We start from the raw sequence: 15,917 nt of genomic DNA, 5'->3' as shown, positions 1-15,917 counted from the left end.
AAAACACAGATTTAAGTATCACTGATAACAGAATAATTCAGGATATGGCATCTGGAGTTCTGAGAAATACTTTACGCATCAAGTTTCAGAAAACAAGTGGTGAAGGAAATGCAGGGAAGAAGAGGGTGGTCAGAGCAATATTGGGTTTAAATTATGAAGTCTACTTCTGCATTACTAAGACTTTTTTTGTGCCTAACTCAAGTGAAGTACTCTGTCTCTAGGTGTCCAACACCATCCCATCAGAAAAGGAGGATGCTATCTGTTTCTAAAGAATCGCAGACAGAAGTGCTACTGCAAATTCAAGGTGTTATGAAATCCGTTGTTATAGGTGAATTAAAAAAACCAAAACAAACCACAGACAAACAGAAGTCACTTGCTCAAAGTTACAGAGCAAAAGGAGTGGCAAAGCTTGAAGTACAACCCACCCATCCCAATTCCCAGGATAATTTTTAGATGAAATTAAAATCACCTGTTCTAAAGGATTGTCCCGATTCTTTAAAAAAGAAACCCACATTTATTTAAACATGATTTGGGAATAATAGTATTCTAAGTGTTGAGGGAGTTAGAAAGGAAAAAAAATACGTTTGTTTATGTGGAAGTTATGATTTAACACTTCTATGTTTTTGTTTAGTAAAGAGATCTTAAGGTTTAAAAAAGTAAAATCAAAAGGTACTGCCTTCTGAATACTTTATCAATTACAAGCTTCCTCCTTTGCAGTTCAGTCAATTTTTGTCTATTTTTTCATTTGAAACGTTAGGGATTTTCCTGTAAAGATAAAATAACTAAGATCATTGATTCAGGTACCAGATTTTCTAGTGACAATTTTGTATAGTAAGGCCAAGAGATGAAATCCAAAATCTACAGCAGCAAATTTTTATTAGAAAAACAGATGCTCAGTGGAAAAAAGATCCTGTTATATGTGACTGTGTGGATGTAGAAGGAATTTTTTGTGTGTTGCAAGACCATGAACACCCACGTGTCTCTAATTAGAACTGCTTCCAAGTATCTGATGTTCTGCTACCTACACCTAGCTAGGAAAAGATAGCATGATTCATGAACACCCTCATCTTTCTCACTCTATCGTAGCTTTCTTCAAAAGACCACTAGATTTTAAATGTGAAACCCTCATTCCAGAGGGAAATTAATTGACCAGTTATAAGATGATACTTTTAGGTCTTTTACAGACCCAAAAGTACTGAAATGCAATGTAGAAGAAAATGAGTTAAAGCAGTCCTTTACTTAAAATATTCATTTAAGTAGCAGGCAACAGAAACTATTAAAACAAAAGTATTAGAAATAGTTTTAAATCATACTTACTGGATCAAAGACCAACATTCTGCAAAGGAGATGAACTGCTTCATGTGTAGCTTGACTGGAAAGCGTATACAGGACAGGAAGGGATGGCTGTAGGGGAAGGAGGAGAAAGAAAAGTACAGATAGTTGTCCTGCCAGATCCATCAGCAGGAAAACACTGTTACAGCACGCGTTATTTTATAGTTACCAAGGACAAACTTCTTGTTAAAAAGGACACGCGCTACCTAATGCTTTCCAACAAGACAACAATCACTGTACAAAACTCGGCAATTGTAATAGAGATCCAATTGATTGGTTTTTTCCTTAGTTCAGATGTAATCCCTGGACAAACCTATATTTTATTTACTTATTTTTCTGTATAGACACCACTCTAAGCTGTAGCTGCTCAGGGGTTTGATTAACCACGTCATTTCCAGTATTTCATTTTTCTGATCTCAATCACTGCCAAATTACAGATTATTTTGCTTTTCCTTACCCAGGCGATCCATATCTAACTGACGGTGACATCTAGTACAATTAAAATGACCTTCAGACATACAGCATTTTACATAGAGATAAATAGGCCAACTACCAAGGCCTGAAGGACCGGGGGAGGGGGGAAGGGGGAGTTCAGTGAACTCCCCCTCGTTTTATAGCGCGGTACTCGGGGCATGAACCACATGGTTAAAAAAAGCTGGAACAACCCAGAAGCTGGCGGCAGCAGCACGATTAGCCCCACAAAAAACAGCTCTGCAGATGATTTTCCTCCTGTATTTCCTCATTGTGCTCACACTCACAAGCATGACAGCCTGCCCATTCTGAAAGTTTCCAGTTTTAGTTGAGAGTGAAAAAAACTTGTGGTACAAATACCCTAGTAAAGACAGATTTTAAAGACTGGGGACATCCAGCCCTTTCTGGGAACACGAGCACATAACCTTCCTTACAGCTACAGATCCGGAGGCAAGCACAAATCCCCCAGCGATACGTGCTGCAGGGTACAGGGATTATAAAGACAACTGCTTCTCCAGTTTCAGCAACGCCGTCTGGCCCTGCCAGCTCAACCAGCAGATAGTATTTTAACAAGATTTTACTCCACATATAAAGTTGCCACTTAACAACTTTTAACGGCACATACTCTCTAGCCTGAAAGTCTCCTTTGACTCTGGAATTAAATGTTAACACCAAGGTAGCAAAATGCAAAGACAACCCCTATCCCCACATTCCCAACACGTGGGAAGAAGTACAGCCTGAAGTTGCCCAAAATGAAAAAAATTAATCAACAATAATGTTAATGTTATATGCCATTCATTTTAAAGCATTAGCTATATCCTAGACTCTCTGGAATGAGCTTCAAAGATTTTTATTTTAAAGCCACAACAATGTCACTTTCCAAAATCAAGTAAAATATTTTCCTGCTTAATTGACATTATTCCTATCCCTATTCAGCTTAAAGAATGGCAGTAGAGTGCACTACAGTTAGTCTTCAAAGTAAATGAAGTGTTGCAAAACAAGTGAACAGTTACTCCTCTGAAGTGAAGGGGGGGGGGGGGGGAGTAAGATGGGGAAAGGAAGTCTCAATTTTCACACTACGAAGAAAGCAAAACCACAAACCTACTGAAAAAAGAAACCAAAACCCCCAACCAAAGAAAAAAAGAACCCCATAGATATTAGGCCAGGCGCTGCTGCAAAGAAAATTCCTACTATGGAGTGTGTTACTTCCAACCCCAACACTCCTAATTTTCTTTTTTTCTTTTTTAAAAGGAAATAAACCATTGCATACACGTGCCCCCCCACCTTTGTATTCTTCCCATGAAAATTCAAATAGCATTCATATTAGCTAGTGAATGCGTGTTGGGAAAAGGCCCCCCCCCCCTTCTTTGTATTCTTCCCATGAAAATTCAAATAGCATTCATATTAGCTAGTGAATGCAGGTGTTGGGAAGAGCCATTAAGGCAGGAAGAATTATACAGAGTGCTTCACTAGCGTGTGTGATTAATTACTATTGAGATGTGGGGAGAATATACTAGCCTGGCTGACAGAAAGGACTAAAACATTCTGCCTAAAATGTAACAAATCAGTTGAAAGCCAGCTAGCATATTCATGGGACAATATTCACTGACAAACTTTGCATGGATCCACAGGATTTCCAGAACTGCATTAACTCTACACAGACTTTTAACTGGTATGCAATGCTAATATTTGGCAGGCATCTGTTGCCTCTACCTGTTTAGCAAAGCAAATGAATATAAGTTATTTAGTTGCTGCAAATTTGTCAGTATATATAAAAATTACACCTCCACAGTGATATCATTCTAAGTTAACCCTGAACTACCAAATACAGCACTAAGCACTTCTCAGCCTTAGTTTCTAAGTGCAGTCTATAGAATATGAAGCTGTAATATTTGGTAACTTCATATGATTCTTCTAATTAATAAGTACCATCTACACAAAAAAGCACTGTCATCCAAGCGCTGTGATTAAGTAGGTTTCATCCATATACTGGGGCAGAAAAATATGATTACATTCCTTAATTATGGAAGCTGTTGCATCCAATACAAATGAAGGATGCACTTTTTTGTGCTACACTTATGCCCCTTGTCTGCAGCCTGCCTGTCATTTCAAGAGCATCTGGTTATATACAGCCTTTGGGGACAGCATTTTTTGGCAAACTGCAAGCAAGTCCACAGCTAGAGATCAGAAACAGTTCTGACAAGAGCACTAGCAAGAGCAGAAGAAATTGGTAAAAACCGAATTGCTGTAAGATTTGATTATCATGGAATCAACGGTCAGGTCGTTTAACAAGTAAGGTGCATCATACTGGATCTCTCTCTTCCATAACAGAGAATGCAAGGACCACAACAGGGAGGGAATGAACTCCAGCACATTTTACTTTTAGAAGTGGGGCAGCACGTGACTGCCAGTGAAGTCCAAACCACTGCTTACGGTACAAGGTGAATGGGGGAGGAGACGCTCTTCCTAGGTCTGCCAGTTAAGCAACTTTATCAATTCACTTAGATTTAGTCTGAAGCAAAATTTTTAAATACAAAACTGACGAAGAAGTCTACATAGTATGTAAATTTTCATTATGCCAACACACAGTGGGGTGTTATGGTTTTTTTAATCAGAAGCTTCATGCATTAATCTATTTTTACATAAAGCAGCAAAATGCTTTACCCCTTAACTCCTACTATGCTCACCTACATCGATTAAAAATACTTTGTGTGACAAAGTAATCACCAGTTTCTAACTTGGTTTTCTCTCCCTATTAATCTAATTAAGAAACTGGTAACACTTAGCTATTTATAACCAGCAAAATCTCCATTTTAAAAGATGAAAAGCCATGAATTTGCCTTCAAACATGAAGCGTGCTTGAAGTTGAAAACAGAGAAATATCATTAAGGCAATCAACTAGATGCACTATAACCCCCTATTTCCAAGTTGCAAATGAGCATGCCAACTCCAGAGACTGTTCAACTTCTGTGGCACTCCGGGAAAAATGAATGTTGTTTTCCTCAACAGTCACAGAACTAACTGCTTATAGTTTATTTCCTACGACTTAGTGGCTATAGGATGTTAAATCTGTATTGGAAACATTTTATACCACTTAACCTCACTTGCTTTTTAGTATTCCCATCATTCATTGGGTCAAGAGACATATGGTTTCAGAGGCTTGTACAAGAATAGCTTTAGCACTGGGATTAGAAAGTCAGAAGACATTCTTCTACCCATTTCAATTCTTGATAAAACATCCTGGTTTAACAAACTGAGAAAAGCTAACAAATAAATTCCAGACTTCTTGCTTACTACTACCAAGAGCACAACTGCTGCACTTTGGAAATGTCAAGCAATTATCAAATTGTCAGAATTTAAAGCCAGTGTATTCTATAAAGTATCTGGATGTATTTGTATACTGTTACATATTTTTATATATAAAGTATAGTGGATGTATTTCTCCCAGCTTCAATAACTATAAAACTTTTCTTTTTTAAAAAAAATCTCAAACCTTGAAAGTGCAGGACTACATGCTTAAAAGTTACAACTCTTCTAGTACGTGATAGCAAAAAAAATAGACTTGATTTATTTTAAAACTGGTAGAGAAAGTCTTAAGGAAATCTTCCTATTACTAATGTTAAAAGAAAAAAAAACCTGTCATAAAATGGAATAGAGACAACTTGATGTAGTGAATCAAAAGTGCCAAGGAGGCAGAACTCCCACATGTTAATAATATAGCAGAATATATAGTCAATGCTCATTTCTATGGTAACTACTATTGTGGTGAGTAGACATTTGAGAAATTACTTCAACATGCAGAAAAAAAGATGCAAACTTAACTACTGGAAAGATCTGATGTATTAACGTGTACAGGTTATTAATTTTGTTAATTTTTACTGTCTAACAATCATCCATAATATTGGATGGACATACTGCTTTATTACCGCACTATGGATTCCTGCATAAGCATTTCTTTGTATCTATTAATAGTATATTTCATTTGCCCTTTTTATTGTCCAGTCAGCATAATGACATCATCCTGCCTTTTTTGTCTGGCTTGTTTGGTTGTTTTTTTTTTTTAAATTAACTTCTACTTCAGTTATGTTGAATGTTGTATCTCAGTTTCCACTATCTTGCTGAGCCTGTCACGAACAGCTCAGGTCACTGCACAGATGTGAGAGGGGACCCTTTGGTGATGAGTTGCTGGACTGTTCTGTTTACGAGTCTGGACCACGGGTGATTTCCACGTCTAACACTCTTGATCCTGTCAGTACAGGAGTCCCTCCGGGGCTTTCTGAACTATACTGTCAATTTTAATTTATGTCTCTTGCCAATATTATCACTTAAATTTAACATCTTCATTCAAAATAGCTATCAAAACACTGTCGCTGCAAAAAAGGAGACTTTCACCTGTATCATCAAGCCAAACAATACATACGAGACAGAAGCCAGAAATGCACTTTACTAGTGAAAAACCACCTTGTCTCAATAGCAGTTTGAATAACTACACCATTAACCCATGCCACCACAACCACCTTTGGTAAACTTAACCCGGTTTACAGGCAGAGACAGCTCTGAGATTAAATAGCCAAACAAAGTATTTATGAACAAACATGCCATGAGAATTTAATCAAGATGTGAAACACTGCGATGATGCAGCAGTAGTATCCTGCACAGAGGAAATCCTAACTTATGGGGGCTGACTGAAGGATTGTCTTGACCAAGCGTAAAAAAAGGCCAGCAATCTCCAGCTATACCTGTTTATGAGGACCCCTGAGTATATGTGCCTTGGCGCCTTCACAAGCCGTCCTCATTGCTTCCAGCGACGGTGTTCCCAACAGGTCTGTGATCAAATCCAGCTGTAGGTATGGAACATATAAATTTGAGACCTTAGAGATATATTAATATATTTCACTATGATAGCAGATTCTTAAGCTAACGTCAATTACATTTAAGGTATGAGTCAGTTCAAAACTGCTATTTTACGGATAGTAAATTACAAATATCAATGTATACATTTAGTAGATCACAAATACAAACATTTGTAATTTCATTGAAAAAGCCCTAACAGAAGCTGATTTTCAAGTTTGGGAGCTTTTTTGTTTACAGGTTTAGTAAAATATTTTATTGCAATTTAAAAGTCAATTTTACATCATTAGAGAAAATTGTTAAGTACTGTTAATGGTGTATTACTCACTCATTCTAAAACCCAAATATTCTCAAATGAACATCAGCATTGCATACCAATACACCACACAAAATTACCCCCAAAAAACAGGTCAACTACCACTTTACACAAAATATTTTGCCAACAACAGGAATAAAACCATAGAAAATGGGGAAAAAACCTCAGAACTACAGTACAAACATACTATATAAAAAATGCAAATAAATTAGAAAATTAAGTTTAAAAAAAAAAAATCTGTCCAGTACCAGAGAAAGGAAAAGGAGTGGTGCTGGTTATAAGGAAAACAAAAGCTACCTAAAAAAGAGCAAAGATGATGCTGTCTTTAAAACCGGTCTCAACTTTAAATGAAATGACATTTCATTCACCTTTTTCATTTTGGAAAGCAACAGACAAGCTTTCACCATGTTTCTACAAAAGTGTGTGCATATACTCCTTTGGTGAATAAAAACAAACAAAAACCCCTGTGTAAGTCAAGCAAAATAAAATAAATAAATAAAAATTCTTGTCAGTGGTGAGATCAGCACCCAGGTTCCAAGTGTTCCCTCGTGACCACCATCCACCCGCGCTAACAAGCAACTGCAGAGCTCTCCTCTGAGAATAAACCCATTATCATCATTATACAGGCCTTGTATGCACGGAAATCACCCGCTGACTGTTGGTATAACATTGTGAAATGTGATTGCTGTTTACACACCAAACTGTGTAACTCTTCAGCTGGTGTGTTCTCTCCATCTTTCCCCCACTCTCCAGCAGAAGCACTAGTCTGTCCAGTGCCTCCAGGTACACGCAACATCATAACTTGGTACTGAACACGTCTCCTCCCATTTGCCTTGGCACCGCGTGGCCAGGGCTAGCGTGACTTCATAGAGGAGTGACAGCAAAGTACCTACGTTTGTAAGGAGATGGAAAACTAGACAGGAGAAAAATCCTAAACCTTGAGGTTTTTAGATGTGGAAAATATATACTTGAGAAATAGACGCATGGAGCTGATACAATAAAAGATCAATGTATTTACAAAATAGAAAAAGTAATATAATAAATTATACCAGCGTATCAGGGAATGTAGACTGTATAAACACCTGTATTTTTCAGCCAACTACTCCTGAAGCACACAGCAATGATATGTTAATCTACGTTTACGTCTATATATATATATATAGAAATGGATATAAATACACACACTTTATTCTAATGGTTACAAGGAAAACCACTGAAAACAATTTTCATAATGATCTCCTGAAAGTTCATGTTTAACATCTCTCAAGATATAAATTCTCTTGTCTTAGCCCATACATTTCCAATACACTCACAGAAGAGTTTTGTTAAGAGGTCTGATTTCATTTATCTAGATGCATGTTATCAGTCATTAAACATATTTTTCTGAAGTATTACAAAATATATTTTGAAATTTTAGTGTAAAAATAGAAAAATGTTACAAAACATTAATTTTGAATTCAACTGACCTCAGTCGCATGAATTTCAAGTCTTTCAGGTATATACAATTAATCTACATTATTACATTATTAGTTTAGGTCAGAAGGAGAAGCGCACTTTCAAAGCTAACGTCTCAGCTGTTGCCACTGCCTGCGCTCTGGTTTGCACAGAGCGTCCTGGAGCACAGGCGCTGGGCTCCTTTTAGATAAGACTAACTGGGGGATGCATTTCATGAGAACATCTACAGGTACTTCATCTGCCAGTGGGCATCCAGCCTGTGCAACCAGACCAGGCCCACTCCAAAGCACATCTCCACTCTGAATTGTGGAAAATGGGGGTGTCAGGTCCTCAGCACCAACTACCTCGCTCTACAGATCCCCTCCTGCTGGTATGCGCTAATTGCTCAAGTAAACATTGCTGAAGTCAGAAATACAAAAACGGTAGCCAGCAACAAGCATACCCTTGGTATACCGATGTGTGAAACAGCAAGCCTCTCCTCTCTGCGTACATGCATGCCGACACGTCAAAGGCTGGCTGCACAACGTGCCAGCAATGCAACTTCATGTACGTGCCACAGCTGATGGGAAATGGCCACGCTAGGCTGGCAGCATCTGCCCGATTCTCCTTTCTTCCTGACACTCTGATCCTTCCAAATGGATTCTGCTTACTGTCTTAGGCGTGTGACCGATTATCTTTAAGGAGGATTAAATAATAACCAGCAAAATCAGACTAGAGGAACTGGCTAACCTAGGAAGGTGGTTAAAACTTGGCACTCTATAACCTGCCTTTTACAAAACAGTGTGCAGACTAGTCTATAAAGCAAGCAGAGAAAGGCATTTGCTCCCACAGATAGTCAGAAAGTCAGAGATCACCCTTCCCGCACCACAGATGCACTAAAAGATAAAATCAGACGTATTAAATGTTTCTGGACATATAGCTAAAAATAACTTGTATTTGCACCTTTAAAAATGCGTTTTTAAACAAAAATAGAAAGATTGTATCATACAAAAATGCTAACTATTCTAAATAGTATCAGTAAAAAGCAAAAATAAGAGGTGTTAGGAAATACTATATTTGACAGTGTTTCTGATTATCTGAGTCTCAGTATAGATTATCTCATTTCTTACTTTTGTGAGAAATCCCACAAAATCCTTATCAAAAGTTAGCTATTGTAACTTGAGTAAGCAACTTAGACATATTCATCACTTTCAACATGATACCATCCAAAGTTTAAAATACCAAAATCACCAGTTCCAGTCTGGTTTATAATGTAAAGCTTTTATTCACTTTCTTCATCACAGATTTGAGTTAAAAATTCCAGTACAGTCAGTTTTAAAACGATCTCTTCCCTGGTTTTTCTACCAGGAACACTTTAGCCTGATGATGGCTATCCTGACATTAGAGAGTTTTTGCTGTCCTGGTTAACTCCACTGGGTGTATGAGATAACCATTTTTAGTGTCCGGTCTACGCTAAGGGGCACGGCACAGGCTTGAGGAAAGACCATAACATTGGCTAGCCCAAGGCACTTCTACAGACTCTATCCACCTTTGAATAGTACTGAATTTCTCAGAACATAGCAAATACATACGGTGATCACTTCTTAAACCATTCTACTGCACAGGGATTACAAAAGATCTAGGAACTCTTACATAACTTTATACAACTTTTCAATCAAATAAAGTGCACACCACCCAAAAAACCCCACCCCATAATGCTGTTCTAGAGTTATCTGATGAATGTCTTTGCACTTTAAATTTCAAGAAGGATAGCCAAAGCTATTAAAATCACACATATGTTTAGCTTCAGTGTAGCAAAAGATCAAAGATTAGAAAAACAGGAGATCTTAAATATTTTTGAGACTGCAACAGAATAGCCGTCAAGTTAACTAGTAGTTCTGATTACATCGCTGCTTTTCTCCTCAGCAGTCTCTTCACAAGGGTAAGAGGGGTGTATTTTGGGATGAGGTCTACTTTTTGTGATCATACAAGGTATCAGTGCTGTCTAGAATGACTAGCAAGTCCCTCCTTGGGAACACTACTGCGGTGACATGATAGGTACCACTAGACAGGACACAGCATTGAAGGAATATACACAACACAACAACATTTTAAATATACGAGTGTTGAAAACAGCATGCTAATGTGAATGTCTCTCAAACCGGCGAAAATGCTACGTGCATAAACAAACAAGAAAAGTACAGAATTTGGAATGTCACCTTTAACAACAGTTTGGAATGTGTTTTTACTTCTTGTCAATCAATATACATAATCTCACAATTTTAATACTGTGTAGTTTTTATCTATAGATGAATACTAGCAACATTGAAGATAAACATTTTTATGTCAGCACATCTTGTTCCTTCTCTTCGACAGAGGAGTATAAATGCATCCATCTCTAATATCTTGCTGCAGATATTATTTTCTATCTACTGTAAAAATAGCACTTCAAGATTATTAGAGATATATATATTATATTAGCTTGCTTACTGTTGGAATGTGATGAAGTATTCTGGTGCATCTCTTTTTTTTATACCTAGCCACAGCTATACAACATAAAAAAAACATTCAGTACCTTCTTACACACTTGACCGTTACTAAAATGAAGCAGTCTGAGCAATACTACTAATTGGCAGTTTAAATAGATCAAGTGCCAATACTGTATCTCCAGTTATATCTTGACAGAAAACTTACTACTTTCTCGTATTAGTTGTTACAAAAAGCTTGATCCCGGTTATATCACCTTTACCTTGTGTCAATAAAATGCTACAGCAGGCTTTGGTACTGCAGCAGATTACAGGGGATTACAAAAAAATACACATTTCAAAAGCTAACGTTAATAACCACTACTTTTAATACTGTCTGGAAGCTATCATTTCAGCATTTCAAAGTAGCTTGGTTTTTTGCCTGTGTGTAAACCAAGCAAAACAAAAGCAAGTTTGAGGTTCAAAATGCATCAGTATAACTGATTCCATGAAATTATGCAGTAGAAAAATTTTTAAAGGGAAATTTAATTATACCTGCTGTATGGGACTCTGTGCCTGAAACAATATTCTTCGCCCAAGTAATTCTGCAAAGATGCAGCCTACAGACCAGATGTCAATAGCATTGCTGTAGTGACGGCTGCCCATCAGGATTTCTGGAGCTCGATAATACTGAGTGACAACTTCCTGAGTCATGTGACGAGATTCATCTAATTCTTCCACCCTGGCCAATCCAAAATCACAAATCTAAATTGAGAAGGTAAATAAAAAAATTAAAATAACCAAAACACTTAATGCATTTCAAATAGGTAACCTTCTGGTAATAAAGCAGGAAATTCCAAACCAGCATTTAAATAAATCAGATAATCTGCTGTAACTACATGAGCAAAGGGAAAGGGGAATAGGAAGAAATTATGCTACTTTATTCCACATCCATTTAAACTTTCTACAATTTTATTTGAAATCACAGTACATTTTTAGTTGGCATTACAATATTTATAATCTAAAAGATTAAAAAACTTCACACTAAAAAAAAAAATTAAAATACATACTGCCAACCTCTGGGTACAGAATATTTCATCCCAAACCAGATTTCATTTGTTCATGATATGCCTCAAAATGTTACAGAAAGATTCAGCCTTCTACTCACTTTGGCTTTGAGAATTTTTTTAAAATTTCTTGAACCAGAAGGGTCAAGAAAACAGACCAAAACTTTCACAATCAGAATGTTTAGCAAATCAATGTAAACAAAACTTAATTTTTTTATATTTGGCATAGCTGTACAACATGCCTAAGCCCTCCAAAATTTCATACACCTAAGAAGTTAATGGAAGAGTCTTGGGCATTCTGTGTCGTCTTTACTTTGACTAGCACACTGAACACTAACATTGCGATACCTGAGGAAACTGCCTGCCTTTCTCAACTGCTGAGGGCACAAGAGATCCCACGCAAGTCAAACAAAAGAATCATGTCTATCTTGCTTTCATAGATTTGGGGAGAGGCAGGGAGAAAAGGGGAAAGGAAGATGTTTGTTTCATTTATAAAGAATCTGTGAGATTTTTTTTTCTTTTAAAATGACTTTCAGGAAAAGTGTTCATATTAAATATTTTTGTTTAAAAAAATAACAACTGATTTATAATGAACAGCATATACATATGTACATTTTCAATAAATTTAAGTAGCACCTTAAGAACACAGTTGCTGTTCACAAGTAGGTTCCCTGGTTTAATGTCTCGATGTAAAATGCCAGCAGAATGTAGATATTTCAGACCTGAAATATTAAACGAAATTAAAATAAATACCTTTTTTCCTTTTAAAAGAAGTTTAAAGCTGACAATATTTTCCTGGAAGGTCTTGCAACTCCTGATCAGCAGGAGAGAGAGTTATTTTATTTTTTTTTTGTTTTTTTTTTTTGTGGGGGGGGGGGGGGGGGGGGAACACAACCCAAACAAAAACCCAAAACATCCTCTCCCTGGTCATGACCTGGATACTCTGCTAATCACAACACAGGAATATTGACATAAACCTCTTACTGCTCTGTTTCCCAGTAACAATTTTAACTTCTGCAGCACTAAAATTTACTTAAGAATTTACTAGGTAACAGCTGCACTTCAGAAATAAACTCAGATTAAACCCAAGCTAATCTGCATATTTAAAAAATCACTTTTTTCAAAGTAAAATCTCATAAGCCAGCAGCAGATAATGTAAAACAAGGCTAAGAGACTATAGGCCCAAATTACAGTAAAGCCTAGGCCCTCTTCTTAACTTTATTAGTGCAAAAATTCAGAGCTAGAGCTCATGAACTTAGGACATCTGATCACAGCCATTGGGGATGTTTCTAACATTTAGGTGGTTAGGAAAGAAAGATAACCTGTGCTTCCTGTGTGCTTTTGCTGTCCCTGAAGCTATAATTCTGATCTTTTTAAGAAAATGAAAGTAATGCAGAAAGCACCTCACTAAAAAGTACAGTGGAAGAAAGTACACCAACATGAAGTTGTTTATGCACAAGAACTACAATAGTAGACAAAGCATGGAAAATTGAAAAATGGCCATAATTCAAGTAGGGTCAGATAGAGCAAAAATAAATAATAGCATTAAACTGGGGAACACTAAGCTCTCAGGCCAAATGCCTGGGCAAATGGAATGAGAATTCAAGTAACTCTTGAACAAACTTTAACTGACAGTTTTGCATTGCCATTTGGATAGAAATTAGAATTTTGAGTGTTCCCCCAGTCATCAAACTCGGTAATCACAAAGGCACAAATGCCTTTTCTCCTTTAGGAGCATAAATCTTTTCTCTAGCACAACAGGTACCTGGAATAGCCCATACTAATTCTGGATGTAATTTAGATATCTTTGCTCTGCTCTTTATGAATACGATCTACTATTTATTTACTACCAGATCAAATTGACTCTTTACTTTCAGCTTATTCCAGTGAAAATATTCAAATAAAACCAATGGAAAAACAACTGGGCTAAGACTGATCAGATGTTCAAAAGACAAGCACATTAATCTCATTTCTTGGATGAAAGTTTCCAAATGGACTAAAAAAAATAAATCCAGTTTAAAATTACTATTATGGCAAATTGTTTTAGCTAAAAATCAAACTTTAGTGGACTGTTCCATAACAATTTAAACTAGACTGTTCTTCAGAATACCTTAAGTGGATATAGTTACATATATTTATCAATTTGGCTCAGTTTAGGTGTCCTTTCTGTACCTTGATTCAAAAAGCACTGGAGGACTGTTAAAACACACCCACCCACCTTAAGACTCTCATAGGCCATTGAAAAAGCCTTTGCAGCTGAAGTGTAAGTCTTGCCATCTTTACCCATGACTATGATGGAAGGCAGCAGGGCTGCCATATTCTTATAAGTAGAATAATTAATGCTTGCTATTCATTCATAATATGAAATAAAAAGAACAAGTTTCCACGGGAAACTTATTCAAGATGAGAATGTCTTGAGAATAAACATTAAGAAACAGAAAAAAGAAAAAATACTACTACTACATAACTTTCATTAAATTTAAAAGAAGAAAAATTACCTCTTAAAATCTGGTAAAGAAAAACTTTGACATGATCCGAGCTGAGTGGCTGAGGAGAGACGATAATCTTATGGAGGTCACTCTGCATCAATTCAGTGACAACATATCTTCAATTTTTTAGTTAAGGCAAAAGCAGAAAGTCCAGCACATAATCTCTTGAAACATTTACTCTAACTCCTAGGAATTTGAGCTCTTACAGGTCAGAGCTATTGAGTAAAAAAGAATAAAGCTTCTTCAGAGGTCAAGTCTCCAGACTCTTACAAGAACGAAAATAAAAAACGGGTTGTGAAAGAAAACAGATTACTCAATAAAGTAGTGTTTGCATTAAGGTAGTTGTTACAAAATTATTCCAAAGACAAATTACGACTCAGAAAACAAAAGAAAATTTTATTATAATAATGGCACTTTGAAACCTTTAAATTTTTCCTTAAGATCAGTAAGCCACAAATTACAAACAACTAAAGTAGAGTCTTCATAGTGGACATACAACAACATGGTTTAACCAGACAAACTGTCAAGTGCAAGCCTGTGAAAGTCGGTTATCAAAAGTACCTTGCAGGTTGCTACACGATCGGTAGTGCAGACTTCTAAAAATACATATGCTTCCCTAAATCTACCCAGTACCCACTATTTTACCTTCTCAAGCATCATATACACATGCATACAAATCCCAGTCGTAACACCTCTTCTGAGTTATAACAGGAGAAGAAAAAGAAAAAAAAAAAACCCCAAACTTCTATCTGGAGGAAAAACTAAAAAAAACCAGAAACCACTATTTCACGTACTCATCGTGAAACTCATGCGGAACACAGCATAGTCGTGCTCACTGATAATTTACACAAATACTTAAAGATACAAAGAGTTGTATATGCTGTGGCTTATACTAAGGTAAGGTGTGGATGAAGAAGGGTATTGTGTTTATTCAAGAAGCACTAAAAGTACTAAAAATATGTTTCAAAAATGGAGAAATATGGAAGACACAAGCAGCATATCTTAACCCACAAAATCAATATCATAGTGTCAATTTCCTGAATACGTTACAGTAATAAAACACATGCAAAAATCATTACGATAAATACTCGGGATACTACAGACATATGCTGCCTATGAGTTGTACAGGACAGTTAGCAACAGACAGCTTTTACTGCGGCCAGCGATGAAGAGCCTATCGAGTTGCAGAGAAGCTGCCTCGGCTGTACTCTGCTTCATTCACGAGCAACACTGGTAAATTAAGTTTTGATTTTGGAGCTGTGGTTCAGAACAGAGTTTAAAGCAAAACCACCGCACCTCAACTTTCAAGACGGATTGAACTTGCAATACTGAGAATTTTCAACTTTTACAACAAATAAGCTTGATAATTGGGAAACATTACTGCTTTAAAAGCTACCTTTAGGAGTCATATTTGAAACAAAAACCTCTGATATTATTACATTTGTGGCCGAAGAAGGTAAAACACGGTAGCCATATGTTAACTGAACTTCTG

At 36.7% G+C, this 15,917-nt stretch overlaps 1 protein-coding gene across 1 annotated transcript in view; it reads right to left on the bottom strand.

The window, feature by feature from the left end:
• Positions 1 to 15,917, bottom strand: part of NLK (nemo like kinase) — a 67,711-nt gene that overhangs the window by 4,957 nt on the left and 46,837 nt on the right. The window contains 5 exon segments of the mRNA XM_009278272.2: positions 1,318 to 1,404; positions 6,543 to 6,644; positions 11,425 to 11,634; positions 12,573 to 12,658; positions 14,435 to 14,541. Of these exon segments, the coding sequence (XP_009276547.1) occupies positions 1,318 to 1,404; positions 6,543 to 6,644; positions 11,425 to 11,634; positions 12,573 to 12,658; positions 14,435 to 14,541 (592 nt within the window).

Source organism: Aptenodytes forsteri, unplaced genomic scaffold, assembly GCF_000699145.1.
Source record: "Aptenodytes forsteri isolate BGI_AS27 unplaced genomic scaffold, ASM69914v1 Scaffold66, whole genome shotgun sequence".
Classification (NCBI taxonomy): Eukaryota; Metazoa; Chordata; class Aves; order Sphenisciformes; family Spheniscidae; genus Aptenodytes; species Aptenodytes forsteri.
Note: the sequence above shows the minus strand (reverse complement) of the source record. Positions and strands in the feature narration are given on the sequence as shown.